This window comes from Plectropomus leopardus, chromosome 19 (assembly GCF_008729295.1).
Source record: "Plectropomus leopardus isolate mb chromosome 19, YSFRI_Pleo_2.0, whole genome shotgun sequence".
Classification (NCBI taxonomy): Eukaryota; Metazoa; Chordata; class Actinopteri; order Perciformes; family Serranidae; genus Plectropomus; species Plectropomus leopardus.
The window spans coordinates 90,829-108,140 of NC_056481.1; the positions used below are offsets into that span (position 1 = coordinate 90,829).

Consider the following 17,312-nt stretch of genomic DNA (forward strand, 5'->3'; position numbering starts at 1 on the left):
CACTTCCTGTTGTCAGGTGTTGCTGTGTCATGTGACCTCCGGCCGCTGGGGGGCACTGTCTGTGGACGATCAGCTGGTTAAGTGTTTCCAGGTCGTCGGTGTGAACCGGATCCTCCAGTCAGTCAGCACGCGGGTGGAAACAAACCGCAACTTTTCAGCAGAAATCACCGACAGTCTGCAACTCTCACACCGGAGAGGAGCGACCCGAACCCGGCCTGAACCCGCGGAGAGAGCCGGAGACACCGAGCCGCCGCCGCCATGGGCCCGGTGAGTTCACACCGGAGGACCGGGACGGTGTTCACGTGCTGATTTAACTGTTTGTGTCTCACCGGAGGACCGGGACGGTGTTACCGTGCTGATGTAAAGTGTCTGCTGTTATTCAGCTCGTTAACGGGAGCAGCAGCGGTCCGTCTTCAGTCTCAGACCAGACTCCATGAAGAAAGTGTTGATTTAAAGACTCTGTGTTTACAGCAGAAAGACCCGCTGAGTTTAAGATTATTTAAACCATGAACTAACTAACAGGAGTCATTTTGATAAAATCGGCGTCTGAATCATTAACCAGAGAGTGGTGGTTATTGTTATTATTATGCCATTATTAAAATGAGTGTCCATAAAGCTGCTGTCAGTCAGTCTGAAGGTCTCCGCCGTAGATCAGATCCTCTGCGGGAGCAGCAGCTGTTTCTCTGCAGTCTCAGACCAAACTCCATACAAAAAACTGCGGATTTAAAGGTTCCGTCTTTACAGCAGAAAGTCAGTCTGAAGCTCTGTGCTGTGTCCTCCTCACTGTCAAATATAATCTGTTTACATACAGGTGCCGATGGTAGCAGCTGATAGATAATCAATACTCAATGTGATCAGTTTTATTAGCAGCTGATAGTTAATCAATACTCAGTGTGATCAGTTTTATTTTGGGTGATTAAAGTGAATCTAATCTAATCGCTGTTTTTTCTTTAGTGTTTTTTTTAAAAAAAAAATCTGAATCATGTGATCAGTTTTGTTGTTGTTTTTGTTTTTTGTTTTAAATTCTATTTATAGATTCATGTATTTGTTTTTTACTCTTTAAAGCCGCCTTGGGTACTATAAACCCAAGTTGTTATAATTATTATTATTATTAAAAAATTAAGCACAAATCAGGAGGAGGTGCATTTGTGTTTTGTGTAAGATAAACAAAAGATTCATAATAAAGCCTTTTATTTTTCTGTTACCATGATTTTTTTTTATTGATGTCACAGGATGTTTAATTTTGAAAATACTCTCTCTGTCCTGATTTATGGATTTATCTGTACCCCCCGCAGCCGCGGTCGAAGAAGCGGCGTCCGACGTTCCGCCGGCTGCTGAAGACGAGCGGCGTGAAGCTGGAGAACAAGCTGAAGAACCGTCAGATGAAGCAGCAGAATGTCGCCAAGAAGCAGCGCAAAGAGCAGAAGAGGCTGCGGCAGGCGGTGAAGGACGCCAACATCAGGACGCCACGCCCCCTGGAGACCTACAGGAAGACGCCCGGTGAGTTACAGACAGGACCACGTGTCCCATGATGCACCTCTGTGAGCCCGCTCTCACCTGTAGGCTGTCTCTGACAGAGGAGGAGCAGCAGGAGCAGGAGCAGGAGGAGGAGTTCCTGGAGACTCTGCCCACCGACATGATGGAGGACGACGACCTGCAGCAGATGACGGAGCTCGCTCGCCACGCCTCCTTCATCACCAGAGACCTGTCGTCATGGTAACCACACACACACACACACACACACACAGGTGTAGGTGTGTGAGCGGTGACTGAGGTGTGTTTGTTTCGCGGGCGTCTCAGCGGGCCGGTGCACGGCGGGAAGAGGCGGAGCTCTGAGGTGGTGCGGAGTTACGAGAAGGTTCCCAGGAAGATGGCGAGGACGGAGGAGAAGGAGGTGATCCACCTGCTGCCCATCAAAGACAAGAGAGGAGTGATCCCGCAGAGCGTGGAGAGAGGTACGCACCACCACAGTTATTGATCTCTGATCAGTCTGATCAGCTGTCAGCTGAACGCCTTCTCTGTTTGTTTGTTTGTTTGTTTGTTTGTTTGTTAGTCATCACAAAGCAGCCGGTGGAGGAGGAGGAGGAGCCAGAGGAGGAGCCAGAGGAGGAGCCAGAGGAGGAGGAGGACGGTGAGAGCTGTTTCTGAACCTGTGTGAAGGATTTATTGATCTGTTGTGACCGATCGATGGTGTGTTCCTGATCAGAGGAGAGCGGCGCGGCGCTGACGGCAGAGCAGAGAGAGCAGCTGAGAGTCCACAAGATCAACCAGAAGAAACTCCACATCGCTGCTCTGGGATCAGCCGTCGTATCCGACCCCTACAGCAACGTAAGACTGATCCCAGACCAGACCTGCTGTCTTTAACCCCTTAGGGACTGTTTGTTATTAACCCTTCAGTGTCTGTTTGTCTCATTTTAGTCTCTTTTGTTCTTCCTGTTGTGATAACTGTGTGTGTGTTGATGCATGTGTCCTAAATGTAGTCCAGATTGTGTATTTGAGTGTAATCAGTAAATTTGCAGCTCAGCTCCTACAATAAGTCTAAAATACACTGTGGAAACTAAATAGTTACATTCAGACTGTTCAGGTCCAAAAATGCTCCATTGAAACCCATTCAAACTGACATTTTTGATCCCACAGCCATCAGAGCAGAAAAACAGGACTTGTATTATTTCTGGGTGTCATTCTGGGCTTTTGACTCTGAATTTGTCATTTTGACTATTTTCCACCTGATGAGGTCATTTTGACCATATTTGGCATATGGAGGAAATACATGCTATTTCCACTAGGTGACCTGTCACAGTCAATGTAGCTGCTGATCACTGACATATCCCAGACTGTCAGCAGCTACACTCACACACTGACATATCCCAGACTGTCAGCAGCTACACTCACACACTGACATATCCCAGACTGTCAGCAGCTACACTCACACACTGAGGAGGAGGAGACTCAACATCTTTCTTTTTTTCTTTTGTTTTTTCATCTAAAATCACAGTGGCATCATGACAAAAACCCAGGATTTAAAGGTTTAAATTCTGAAAATGAATGAATATGTGATATTTCTGATTAGGACTGATGTTCGTTAAAACATTAACTCAGTGAAAGTAGAAAATCATATTTATGTGTAACGTGTTTTAAAGCCTGATTTTGAAAACCGCATTTTGTGTACAGAGAGATAAGAGTGTGTAATATAAAAGCAGGCCCTAAAGGGTTAATGTCTGTGTGTGTGTGTGTGTGTGTGTGTGATCAGATAAAGAAGGTGAAGGAGTTGCGGGGGATGCTGATGGAGGCGGACCCCTGTGTGGCGGTGACGGTCAGGAAGCTGGTGATGGTTTCTCTGATGGAGATTTTCAAAGACATCACCCCCACCTACAGGATACGACCTCTGACCCCTGAAGAGAAGGCTACCAAGGTAACCACTGTGTGTGTGTGTTTGTGTGTGTGTGTGTTTGTATGAGTGTCTGTGTGTGTGTCTGTGTTGTGTGTGTGTTTGTATGAGTGTCTGTGTGTGTGTTTGTATGAGTGTCTGTGTGTGTGTGTCTGTGTCTGTGTGTGTGTGTGTGTGTGTGTGTGTGTTTGTATGAGTGTCTGTCTGTGTGTGTGTTTGTATGAGTGTCTGTGTGTGTGTGTGTCTGTATGTGTGTTTGTGTATGAGTGTCTGTGTGTGTGTGTATGTGTCTGTGTGTGTCTGTGTGTGTGTTTGTATGAGTGTCTGTGTGTGTGTGTCTGTGTGTGTGTTTGTATGAGTGTCTGTGTGTGTGTGTGTGTGTGTCTGTGTGTGTGTTTGTATGAGTGTCTGTGTGTGTGTGTGTGTCTGTGTGTGTGTTTGTATGAGTGTCTGTCTGGTGTGTGTGTGTGTGTATCTGTGTGTGTGTGTGTGTGTGTGTGTGTGTGTCTGTCTGTGTGTTTGTATGAGGATGGACAAGTGTGGACGCATTGTTTTCAAGTTGTTCGTCCATCCGTCCCATTTTAGTGACGGATGAATATCTGAGGAACACCTTGAGGGAATTTCTCCAGATTTGGCACAAACGTTCACGTGGACTCAAGAATTGACTTTTGAGATTTTGTTGGTCAGAGGTCAAGGTCACTGTGACCATGCAGCCATCTCATTCTCTTGAACACGATACCTCAAGAACACGTTAAGGGATTTTGTCTTTCATATTTGGCCAAATGTCCATTTGGCCATAGGTCAAAGGTCAAGGTCACTGTGTCCTTGTTTGTCTCATTCTTGTGAATTTCATATCTCAAGAAAATGTTTAGGGAATTTCTTCTAATTTGGCACAAACATCCATCAGGACTCAAGAATTGACTATTGAGATTTTGGTGCTTGAAGGTCAAAGGTCAGGGTTAACTTGTGTCCATCTCATTCCCTTGAGAGAGTTTCCTCTAATTTGGCACAAACGTCTACTTGCACTCGATGACACACTGATAAAAATTTGGTGGTCAAAGGTCACCGTGACCTCAGAAAACATGTTTTTGGCCGCAACTCAAGAATTCATACGTTAATTATGACAGATTCCACACGAATGTCTGATAGGATAAAATAAAGTTCTGGCATTAAATATCCAGGAGGTCAAAGGTCAACTGTGACATGTTCCTCATGTTTCTGGCTCAACGTCTGCAGAGTCAGTGATCTTCATGTCTGTCGTGCTTTTTTCTGCAGGTGAAGAAGGAAACTCAGCAGCTCAGAGAGTTCGAGGAAGGTTTGGTGAGTCAGTACAAGTTCTACCTGGAAGACCTGGAGCAGACCGTCCAAGGTACACAACCACAGCAACACACAACACACATACAGCACAACACAGCAGGAGACACACCTGCATCTGTTCACCTCTCACCTGCAGACTGGAAGCAGAGGAAGAAGAAGCGCAGCCAGGCGGTGGGTTTCCGGTCGTACCGTGGCCTCGCTCAAGTTGCTGTTCGTTGCCTGTGCGAGTTGCTGCTCGCTCTCCCTCACTTCAACTTCCACAACAACATCATTGTCGCCCTCGTCCCGCTGATGAACGACCCCGACAGACAGGTGAGAGACCGTCGATGATCAGGCAGCTCAGTGTTTCAGGTGTCAGGTGTGTGTGTGTGTGTTCAGGTGATGCGTTCAGGTGTCAGGTGTGTGCTGTGATGTGTTTCAGGTGTGTGTTTCAGGTGTCAGGTGTGTGCTGTGATGTGTTCAGGTGTGTGTGTTTCAGGTGTCAGGTGTGTGTGTGCTGTGATGTGATGCGTTCAGGTGTGTGTTTCAGGTGTCAGGTGTGTGCTGTGATGCGTTCAGGTGTCAGGTGTGTGCTGTGATGCGTTCAGGTGTGTGTTTCAGGTGTCAGGTGTGTGCTGTGATGCGTTCAGGTGTCAGGTGTGTGCTGTGATGCGTTCAAGTGTGTGTTTCAGGTGTCAGGGTGTGTGCTGTGATGCGTTCAGGTGTCAGGTGTGTGCTGTGATGTGTTCAGGTGTGTGTTTCAGGTGTCAGGTGTGTGCTGTGATGCGTTCAGGTGTCAGGTGTGTGCTGTGATGCGTTCAGGTGTCAGGTGTGTGCTGTGATGTGTTCAGGTGTGTGTTTCAGGTGTCAGGTGTGTGCTGTGATGTTCAGGTGTTCAGGTGTGTGTGTGTGATGCGTTCATGTGTGTTTCAGGTATCAGGTGCGTGCTGTGATGCGTTCAGGAAGCTCTTCCAGCAGGACAAAGAGGGCGGGGCTTCGCTGGCGGCGGTGCGTGTCATCTCCGGCCTTGTCAAGAGTCTCAACTACAACGTCAGACCTGAGGTAACAAATCAGCCTCTTAATCCAGAGTCAGTGTGCTGATGTTACATGTTGAGCTGTGATGTCAGAGCTCACCTGTCGCCCTGTCCCCAGGTGTTGAGGACGCTCCTCAGTCTGCGGATAAAGGAGGTGCAGATGAAGAAGGACATCGAGGACACGGCACCAAAGAAGAAATTCATGAACTACAAAGAGAAGAAGAAGAACCTGTCCAGGATGCAGAGGAAGGTAAATCACACACACCTGTCACCTGTCGACCACCTCATGACACACCTGGAGTTAATGTGTGTGTGTGTGTGTGTGTGTGTGTGTGTGTGTGTGTGTGTGTGTGTGTGCAGTGGAAGAAGGCGGAGGAGAAGTTGGAGAAGGAGCTGCTGGAGGCCGAAGCCTCCGAGAGCAAAGAGAAGAAGATCAAAACTGGTGAGTCCAAAACACAAGAGACGGAAAGTGTAGAGACCAGAGAGACAGACGCACAGGCCCAGACATGTCTGTAGGATGTAGGACATTTCTAGGATGTAGGACATTAGGTTCTTAGCTAGGCTGTCTGTCGGGGGGGGGGGGGCTCTATTTTGATGCCGTGTTATGCTCTCTGGCACCTTATGGATACTTAAAGTGCTTTTCCACTACATGGTCTCTACTCTACTCTACTCTACTCTACTCTACGCTACTCTACTCTACGCTACTCTACTCTACTCTACTCTACGCTACTCTACTCTACTCTACTCTACTCTACGCTACTCTACTCTACTCTACTCTACGCTACTCTACTCTACTCTACTCTACTCTACTCTACTGTACTCTACTCTACTGTACTCTACTCTACTACTCTACTCTACTCTACTCTACGCTACTCTACTCTACTCTACGCTACTCTACTCTACGCTACTCTACTCTACTCTACTCTACTCTACTGCTACTCTACTCTACTCTACTCTACTCTACTCTACTCTACTCTACTCTACGCTACTCTACTCTACTCTACTCTACTCTACGCTACTCTACTCTACTGTACTCTACTCTACGCTACTCTACTCTACGCTACTCTACGCTACTCTCTACTCTACTCTACTCTACGCTACTCTACTGTACTCTACGCTACTCTACTGTACTCTACTCTACGCTACTCTACTGTACTCTACTCTACGCTACTCTACTCTACTGTACTCTACTCTACGCTACTCTACTCTACTGTACTCTACGCTACTCTACTCTACTGTACTCTACTCTACTACTCTCTACTCTTCTCGCCTTTGGTATCGGTACTTCTCTGGGGGCCGTTTTCCATTAGGAGACAGTACCGCCTTAGTGTAGCTGGTTGTCGTAGTGATGCCGTGCGACTGCCGTCACGCCTCTCTGTCTCTGTCCTTCTGTGGACGATGACGAGTTCAGGTGAATACGGAAATGTAGGAATCTGAGCGCAGCGCCGCTTCACGCGCAGACGGCCGCAGCAGGAACAAACACGGAAGTTAAATAGTGGAGACGGATGTTCAGAGAGGGAAAATTTAGGAGCCTTTATGTGCCGAAATTATATATTCTGTAACACCAAAGTCAACATTTGTTAGAGCTCCCCCCAAACGTCTCAGTGGAGACGAGCTCCTCTCAGCTCCTACACAAAACCCACACACACACACACACACACACACACACACACACACACACACTCACTCTCACACACACACACACACACTCTCTCTCTAAGCTGAGGAGCATTTGCACCTCCAGGAGAGCAGGTACTAAAAAACATGTACCAGGTACCTTTTCCTAAAAAAAACAAAAAAAGGCGAGCAAAGTAGAGCTGGAACCATGTCGTGGAAATGTGCCATAAAAGGACAAAAACAAAAAAGAAACTAAAACCTCCTCCTCCTCTCTCCTCCTCTCTCCTCCTCTCTCCTCCTCTCCTCTCCTCTCCTCCTCTCTCCTCTGTCTCCTCCCTCTCCTCCTCCTCTCCCTCCTTCTCCTCCTTCTCCTCCTCTCTCCCTCCTTCTCCATCTCCTCTCTCTCCTCCTCTCCTCCTCTCTCCTCTCCTCTCCTCCTCTCTCCTCCTCTCTCCTCCTTCTCCATCTCCTCTCTCCTCCTCCTCTCTCCTCCTCCTCAGCACACAGAGACTCTGAACATCGTCTTCCTCATCTACTTCAGGATCTTAAAAAAAGCTCAGAAGTCAGTTCTTCTTCCTGCTGTTCTGGAGGGGCTCGCCAAGTACGACACACACATTACTATAGTAGTACTGTAGTAGTACAGTAGATGCACCTGAGGCACTAACTGTGATGTCACTTCCTGTCAGTTTTGCTCACCTGATCAACCTGGAGTTCTTCGACGACCTGCTCAACGTGCTGCAGAACCTCATCCAATCAGGAGTGAGTATTCACCTCTGCCCCGACAGTCATGAGGTCACATTAACGACCTCTGCCTGTCCGTCAGTGACCTCGGAGGTCATGACCTCTGCCTGTCCGTCAGTGACCTCGGAGGTCATGACCTCTGCCCGTCCGTCACGTTAACGACCTCTGGGAGGAATTTTCAGTTCAAGGGTTAAAATATTTTCTGATGTTTAGTAATAATCGTTGTCATCGTCACCTGATCGACCTCGTGTGCTCTGCAGGATCTGTCCAATCGGGAGAGTCTCCACTGCATCCAGACCGTCTTCACCATCCTGTCAGGACAAGGTCTCAGAGCATCTGTGTCTTTGAGTGTGTCTTTAAGTGTCCCTGTGTCTGTGTCTGTCTCAGTGTGTGTGTTACTCTGTGTGTGTGTGTGTGTGTGTGTGTGTGTGAGAGAGAGAGACACAGTGCATGTTACAGTGTGTGTGTACTGAGTGTCTGTTCAGCTGAGCTGTATCAATAAAGTTTCTGTGTTTGTATCAGGTGACGTTCTGAACATCGACCCACTCAACTTTTACTCTCAGCTGTACAGGATGCTGCCACGGCTGCACGCAGGTCAGAAACGCCGCACACTTCCTGTTTCAATTAACTTTTCTTTATCAAACTCAAACTCTGAGGCAGTTCAATATGTTGCCATGGCAACAGTTCATGATTTTGTTACTGAACTTTACTGCAACTTCACCTCTAATGTGACCCGTGGTTGTGCAGCATGTTGATCCACTCACTCTCTCTGTGTTCATCCTGCTGTGTGTGACAGGCTAACTGTCAGCAGCACACGGCTACTGTAACCCTGTATTCATTAACTGGTTTGATGTCGGCTTGTCTCGTCCTCGTCCAGCTCGCTGTCTCTGAACCTTCTGACTGATAAGACAAACAAAAATTTGGTCCAGCTGAAAATGTTTAAGTATTTGTTTGAACATTGTGACTTTTTAGAAAAGCTGGCGTCAATTAATGCTTTTCATTCTGCAACGATCACAAAAACGGCCTGTAATCCTGGAGGGAGGGTTAGGGTTAGTGGTGTGTAAATAAAAATACAAAAGTTACGAGTGTAAAGTACATACAAACATAAAAACATACATAAAACATAAACATATATACACAAACATTAAAGTACTCATTAAGTCGTAATACTAAATGTCAGTCACTGATGACAATATCAGTATGTAACTCAACTATATATATATTAATACATGACCATAAACATGAGAATAAATGTCAAGCCGCCGCCGTCTGTCTGTCAGGGGCACCCAGTGATGACATCATCATCGTGCTGCGGTGCCTGGACGCCATGCTGACCCGTCGAAAGAAGCAGGTGACCCTGCAGAGGGCGATGGCGTTCGTCAAGAGACTGAGCATGCTCAGTCTGCATGTGCTGCCCAACGCCAGTGTGGGGATCCTCGCTGCCAGCAGAGCCGCCATGCACGTGAGTGTGTGTTTAAGATGACGTCACAGCAGCTTCAGGCGGCGTCACCATGGCGATCATCTTAGAATCGCCCCTCAGGGAGGACGAAACGATCTGAAGCTGGAAACACTCCAGAGACACACCTGGTACCAGCGGATACACCTGTACTCACTCTGTGTCTGTGTCTGTGTGTGTGTGTGTGTGTCTGTCTGTGTGTGTCTGTGTGTGTGTGTGTGTGTGTCTGTGCGTGTGTCTGTGTGTCTGTGTGTCTGTGTGTGTGTTAGGCGTTCCCTAAGTGTGATTTCCTGTTGGATAACGAGGTTCAGGGCAGCGGCTTCTACCTGCCGGAGCTCGACGAACCTGAACACTGCAACGCCCAGAACACAGCGCTGTGGGAACTACACACTCTGCAGGTACTAATACTCTGCAGGTACTAATACTCTGCAGGTACTAATACTCACTCTGCAGGTACTAATACTCTGTAGGTCCTAATACACACTCTACAGGTCCTAATACTCACTCTGCAGGTACTAATATCTGTATCTCATGTTGCCGTGTGTTTCAGAGACACTACCACCCGGTGGTGCAGCGGTTGGCGGTCCATCTGAGTCAGGGGGCGCCCAGCGAGGGTCGGGGTCGCTCTCCGTGGAGCTGAGCCGCAGGTACGTCTGATGATGGCACCTTAAAGGAGCAGAAACTGTGGACGGCTCCTTCAAACAGCTGGGTGTGTGTGTGTGTGTGTGCGTGCGTGCGTGCGTGCGTGCGTGCGTGCGTGCGTGCGTGCGTGCGTGCGTGTGTGTATATATATATATATATATATATATACTTCCTGTGCAGGTCTCCATTGGAGCTGTTTAACGACTACAGCGTCGCAGACATGACCTTTAACCCCCCTGTAGCTCCGCCTGGCAGCAAGAAGAAAGTACACAGCTCAAACGCACCCTCACACACCTCCACCGCCAATCAGCACGACTCATTAATTATTGATCGACTTGATGATGGACTGTTTCTGTCCATCAGGATCGTTTTGGTGTGACGCTGCTGGACGCCGAGCTGCAGAGACGAGCAGAGAGCGCCCTGACCGCCGTCACCGAGGAGACGGAGCTGGACTTTACTGCAACACACACCGCACTGACACACACACAGTACTGACACACACACACATACACACACACACACACACACACACACAGTACTGACACACACACACATACACACACACCGCACTGACACACACACAGTACTGACACACACACACATACACACACACCGCACTGACACACACACAGTACTGACACACACACACACACACACACACACACACAGTACTGACACATACACACACACACACACACACACACACACACACACACACACACCGCACTGACACACACACACACATACACACACACAGTACTGACACACACACATACACACACAGCACTGACACACATACACACACAAACACACACACACACACAGTACTGACACACACACACACGTCTGATAATACAAGTGTTCAAAATAAAAGCTGTCAGTTCCAGTTATTGATCAGGATATATTGATCAGAATATATTGATCAGGATGTAACTGATCAGGTTGTGTATAAATAAATGTTTCAGTTTTATTTCTCAGATTGAAATAAATGTTTTTTATTGGAGCTGAATCCTGTGTTTTATTTTGCAGTGAAGCTTGAAAGTTTAACTCTTTAACTCTGAAAAATGTTTGACTCAGCACTTCAGCACCAGCAGCTTCAAATTTTCAGCATTTTAACAGAAACTGAGACCTGATCTGAGAGCGGCTCCAGACCAACAGACGACTGTCAGCTGAAGGAGACACTCAAGACTTTTTGTTCTTGACCGCAGAGACACTGAGACGTCTTACTCAATGTCTGAGTGATGAAGAGGACGAGTCTGTCTGTCTCTTTGTCTCCTTTTGATCTGTGAGTCTCTCTGCTGCAACTGAATAACTTGACATGCCTGCGTTAGGACATTCAGTCCTACATAGACGCTCATCTGACGGTTCTGGTCCTTTTAAAAGAAGTCCTCAGGACGCCCACTTTGACCTCCATTCTAGACTGAGGACACTGGATGAGGACTGAGGACTCTTGAGAACTCTGAATGAGGTCTGAGCACCCTCTGGATGAGGACTTAGGACTCTGTAGACTCTGGATGAGGTCTGAGGACTCTGTGGATGAGGTCTCGGGAGTCTGTGAACTCTGTGTGGATGAGTTGTGGACATCAGGTTTGTTAAAGACTCTGTGTGTTCTGGTCCCAGTTGGATGTTACTCTTCCACCTGGCGGTGTGTCTGGCGGTCCGCCCACTCTGTGATGAGGCGGTGGGCGATGGCGTGTTTTGGAGGGAGCCAGAGGACAGGGGGGTCACCTCTCCGGGGTGGAGTCTTCACCTGCAGGGCCGAGGTGATCTCCTCCAGACTGAACCAGCGGGCGTCCTCCAGCTCAGAGTGGTCCACCTTTAACTGGAGGACAGACAGAACAGCAGCTCACATGACTGAGTACAACAGGACGTTTTACCTGGAGTACCTAAGGGCTCAACGCTTGGACCTCTACTGTTCTACACCGATCTCAAGATACCTGCACCGATCACAGCACCGATCACAGCACCGATCACAGCACCGATCACAGCACCGATCACAGCCTTTCTACATCAACGGCTGGATTCCTTCACCGATTGTGAGATTCCTACACAGTTTTCTGGATTCTTACACTAATCGCGGCATTCCTACACCAACTGCGGGTTTCCTGCACAGATCGCTGGATTCCTGCACTGACTGCAGGATTCCCACACCAATCACAAGATTCTTACACTAACTGCAGCTTTCCTACACCAATTACGGGATTCCTACATCGTTTGCCAGACTCTTATACTAATCGTGCTGTTCCTGCACTGACTGCAGGATTCCTACACAGATCGTGGGTTTCCTGCACTAATATATCATATACCATCATATACTGTCTTTTTTTTTAATGCACAGATCCTTAAACTTGTCTTTTCATCGCGGCCCTTCCTCAAGACTGAGCCCTGTGGAAAAAAAAAGGAAACCTTAATTTGAAATGTGCCAGAGCTCACCTGAATGTGGGCGGGGCTTACAGAGGCATGGCAGCCCATCATGAAGGAGCTGTGTGGGAAAGGCCAGTGCTGCGAGGAGCTGAAGGAGACACTGTGGACCTCCAAACCCACCTCTTCTGCCACCTCCCTGCGAAGAGTCTCCTCCAAAATCTCACCTGGAACAACCAGAGACAGACAGGTGAGTCAGTAGACCAGGGAAGTCTTTGAACAAATGATCCTGTGGACAGGTAAGTCTTTGGACAGATAATCCCGTGGACAGGTAGGACTGACCCATGTCACAGAAGCCGGCCAGTGCACTGTACATCCCCCGAGGGAAGGACGACTGTCTTCCTAACAAACACCGTTTCCCATCAGACACCAGGACGATGACCACTGGAGACATCTTCAGGAAGACCAGGACAAACCAGTGAGAAACCAGTTCCAGACTGGAGTATGCGTCACCTACAGCAGACTGGTTCTGGTTCTGTTACCTTGGGATAGTAGATAATGCCAGAGCTGCTGCAGACTCTCTGACTTCCTGCCTGGTTGCGGTGGGTCGGCTGGCCCGTGGCGCTGCAGAACCCGCTGGTTTGATGCCAGCGCAGCAGAGCCTGACCCTGAAGCACAGAACCTGGGTCAGCACCTGACAGCTGAGGGAATATGTGGGTCAGTCCAGGTGTGGGGACTCACCTTGGCCACCAGAGGTGCTGCTGCTCCGGTTAGAAGAGAAAGAACGCCTTTCTCAGATCGATGAAGGTTCCTCCAGACTCTTCTTCGACTGCTGCCTGATCCAGTACTCCTGTAACACCAGAACAAAGAGAACCCACAGACCGGGTCCATCAGGGACTCACAGTGCTGTCAGTTTAACTCTGAACCTGAAGGGTTCTTACCGACATCGAGACAGAACTGAGCCTGGTTCTGTTCAGAACAGCCAATCAGAACCGCCTCCTGCAGAAGGGTTCTGTCCGAACCGAGTCTCTCAAGGATCACCTGCAAATCTGGAACACAAAACACAGAACAGGAGTTCCTCAGATCATGGTCCTCTGCATGAGGTTTTACATGGTTCTCTATCAGAGGTTCTATATCTTTTCTTTTGCTTCACTTTTACCACTTCTCTCTCCAAAGTTCTCAAACTGTAGTAACCTTAAACGCAGAGTACTTGTGGTTCTTATTCATTAGTTTTCCAACTGAGGCTTTTAGTCCTCCACCTGTGGTTTCTCTTCCCTTGGTTCTCCAGCTGTGGTTATGCTATTGAAGTTTTTGACCTGTGGCTCCAGTTCTCTGTACATGAAATTTTCTCCATCAGTTCTGTGTCTCTGGTTCTCTAACTGTGGTTACAATCTGCAAGGCTCTCTACCTGTGATTCTGTACCTGAGGTTCTGTGGCTCTGTACCTGTTGATCTGTACCTGGGTTCTGAGATTCTGTACCTGTGGTTCTGTGGATCTGTACCTGTAGATCTGTACCGGTGGATCTCTACCTGTAGATCTGTGGATCTGTACCTGGGTTTGTACCTGCGGTTCTGTGCCCGTTGTTCTGTGGTTTTGAGCCTGTGGTTTTGCACCAGTGGATCTGTGGTTCTGTACTGGCAGTTCTGTTCCTGAGGTTGTGTGGTTCTCAACCTGTGGTTCTGAGGTTCCGTACCTGTGTTTCTGTGATTCTGTGGTTCTGTACCTGTGGCTCTGAGAGCTGCAGGTGTGAATGTTCCCTGTTCGGTGTGTTGCAGCAGAGGAGACAGACGGTGGAACAGGAAAACGTGACCGTTCTGCAGCGCGGCAACACACGCCTCATCGTCCTCTTTCAGTCTGCTCACATACCTGAAAGGTTCAATCAATCAATCAATCATCAATCAATCAATCAATCAATCTGTCTGTCCATTGGTAGTAAAGTCTTAGTTACTGAACCTGGTTCTGGAGACAAAGTCTGAGCAGCAACGAGTTGACACCCGAGATGATGAGAGGACCACCCTCAACATGGCCTGTTAGCCTAGCTTAGCACAAAGACTGGGAGCAGAGGGAAACTGTTAGCCTAGCTTAGCACAAAGACTGGGAGCAGAGGGAAACAGTTAGCCTAGCTTAGCACAAAGACTGGGAGCAGAGGGAAACAGTTAGCCTAGCTTAGCACAAAGACTGCACCAGCAGACTGCAGAGCAGAGGGAAACAGTTAGCCTTTTGATCCACAGGAGAGTGCTGTTTTTGTGAGTAGAGACAAATATGCCAAACCCCCTGTAAGAATGTAACATTTAAGATTTTGTTTTAAATTTTAAAATAAATTTTACTTGTTACAGAATAATTTCAGCCAAAATTCTGAATCCTTAGTTTCCACTCATCAATTCGGCTCACATATAATCAGTCGAGCTACTTTTATTTTAACAGAAATTCAACATATAGACTGATGCAACTTATATAAACTCCCTCCAGCTCTCAGAGTCCTGCAGCAGACTCTCTGTTTGGACCATAGACTGTAGTTAAAGTTATTATAAAGTTATTAATTTACAGTCTCTGATTTGTACCCAAACTTTGATCAGATGAGTGCTTACGTTTGTTTTTTGTTTTTTTGTTCACCGAAAACAGCTGAATCACAAAGTTGTCAGATGTTTAAATGGACTTCTGAATGACACGAAAAGTAAAACAAGCCAACTAACGTCTGCAGTGTGCTTTAATAAATACCTGTGTGTACTCTGTGCAGTACTGTCCTGCAGTATCAGTAATAGTACTGTGGTAATAGTGTTAAATACCTGCAGCTGCTGCTCTTCTTCACGCTCTGACCTTCTTCTTCTTCTTCTTCTTCTGCTGCTGCTGCTTCTTCTTCTGTGGTTATTCTGCAGGCGTGTTAGTGCCTCCTGCGGGACTCATTGTTCATTATTGTTGTTAAAAACAAGAAAAAAGAATAAATAGTTGTGATTATTCTACACGTTTATGAATAGATGTGAATTAAACATAAATTATATGATATATGCTATAATTTATAGTCATTACATATAAAAAAATATATTACAATATATAATCTATAAATATTGAGATATTTATCAACCAAAAAAAATTAATTATACAATAATATAATGTAAAACTTTGCTTTTGGAGAGCACGTCTTCTTTAAAATCTGCCAGAAATTGAAAATAAAAAATGTTAAACCACCCAAAAAAGAAAGAAAACTGCCAATTTTTCAAGTCTTTTTTTTTCCCAAATCGCCAAAATATTTCATTTCCAAAATACCCAAAACCTTTAAAGAAAAGAAAAAGCCAAAAATCTTTTCTAAAAAAAACCCAACAACAGTCCATGTAAGCCATTTAAAGTTGTATTCCCCTCCACTAAAGCCAAAACAATAAAAGAATTTAAATAAAAATAAAAAATGAAAAATAGATAAATAAATAAACACGAGTCCCTCCGCAGAGCCGCCCCCTTTCTGCGGCACCCCACCCCTCTGACAACTAACGAACAGTCCCCAAATTATTGTAACTACCAGGAAGGACTCCAGTTCCCAGCATGCCGTGGGGCTCCACACGTGTCTGTTAGCAGTCAGCAGCATCATGTCGGTGTTTCTGGATCTAAACCTGCGGGTCTGCGCGGACCGGAGCCCCCTGCAGAGTCTGATAGAAACCGCCGCTCACCGTGAGTCTCCTCCGCTTCACCGCCGAACCCGCCGCTCAGCAGCCGGAGCTCCGCGCCGCTCCGCCGGCTGCTAACTCTGCTAGCACGGGGGCTGAGCTACGGGTCTCACGGGTCCGGGTCTCTGTTCGGGTTCAGTTTATCAGCTATACTTATAAACAGCTGACTGAACATCAGTATGTTTTCTTATTTTCACGGTGAAAGCAACTCAGGAGCTCAAAAACGTCGCTGAACCCCCCCACCAAACTCCAGTCAAAAAGCTGTCAATTTAAAGTTTCTGTGCTTTCCGGTGACGCGACAGATAGAAGAAACCAGCACGAGCCGCGTGGTTATCGTCTGTTAAATGTCGATTAATTGACGTTCAATCTAGTAATTCATTCATTAATATATTTATGAATTCATTCATTCAAGTTAAAGGTTTGATTGAGGATCCGTGTTTTCTGCCTTGAAATAAACACTGAAACCAGACTCCGTTCAAAAATCACGTATTTAAAGTTTTCATCGATTTAAATAAAAATAGAATTAAAATAAAACGCAAACAAGAACATGGAATAAACATGTATGATCCAGTGACAAATCGTCAATCTAAACGAGCCTTTAAACCCCGTATTTAGTCAGTTAACCTAATATTTATATAAAATACAATGAAAACCTTGCTGTTTTTGGATGTAAAAATACCACGAGGCTCAAAATATGGAATATGTACTTAAGTGCAGGTGTGCAGGTGATGTGTTGGTGTGTGCAGGTGATGTGTTGGTGTGTGCAGGTGATGTGTCGGTGTGTGCAGGTGATGTGTTGGTGTGTTGGTGTGTGCAGGTGATGTGTTGGTGTGTGCAGGTGATGTGTTGGTGTGTGCAGGTGTGCAGGTGATGTGTTGGTGTGTGCAGGTGATGTGTCGGTGTGTGCAGGTGATGTGTGTTGGTGTGTTGGTGTGTTGGTGTGTGCAGGTGATGTGTTGGTGTGTGCAGGTGATGTGTTGGTGTGTGCAGGTGTGCAGGTGATGTGTTGGTGTGTGCAGGTGATGTGTTGGTGTGTGCAGGTGATGTGTGCAGGTGATGTGTGGAGGTGATGTGTGCAGGTGATGTGTGCAGGTGAGTCTTGAACAGACAACTGGTGGATC

General features: G+C 47.0%; 1 protein-coding gene and 1 pseudogene across 1 annotated transcript; one reads left to right on the top strand and one right to left on the bottom strand.

Annotated features, from left to right (window-relative positions):
• The first annotated feature begins 97 nt into the window (after nucleotides 1–97).
• On the top strand, nucleotides 98–10,715 carry LOC121958790 (nucleolar complex protein 3 homolog). Its single transcript, XM_042507913.1, is given in 22 exon segments — nucleotides 98–267; nucleotides 1,296–1,500; nucleotides 1,578–1,716; nucleotides 1,801–1,955; nucleotides 2,054–2,131; nucleotides 2,207–2,328; nucleotides 3,251–3,412; nucleotides 4,664–4,757; nucleotides 4,842–5,017; nucleotides 5,618–5,746; nucleotides 5,837–5,968; nucleotides 6,079–6,158; nucleotides 7,835–7,936; nucleotides 8,022–8,094; nucleotides 8,337–8,400; nucleotides 8,599–8,670; nucleotides 9,357–9,538; nucleotides 9,802–9,930; nucleotides 10,083–10,146; nucleotides 10,149–10,179; nucleotides 10,355–10,439; nucleotides 10,538–10,715. Coding segments are annotated over 22 exon segments (2,415 nt in total). The 5' UTR covers nucleotides 98–258; the 3' UTR covers nucleotides 10,670–10,715.
• A 758-nt stretch (nucleotides 10,716–11,473) lies between these two features.
• Nucleotides 11,474–15,360, bottom strand: LOC121959111 (annotated as a pseudogene).
• Nucleotides 15,361–17,312: the final 1,952 nt, after the last annotated feature.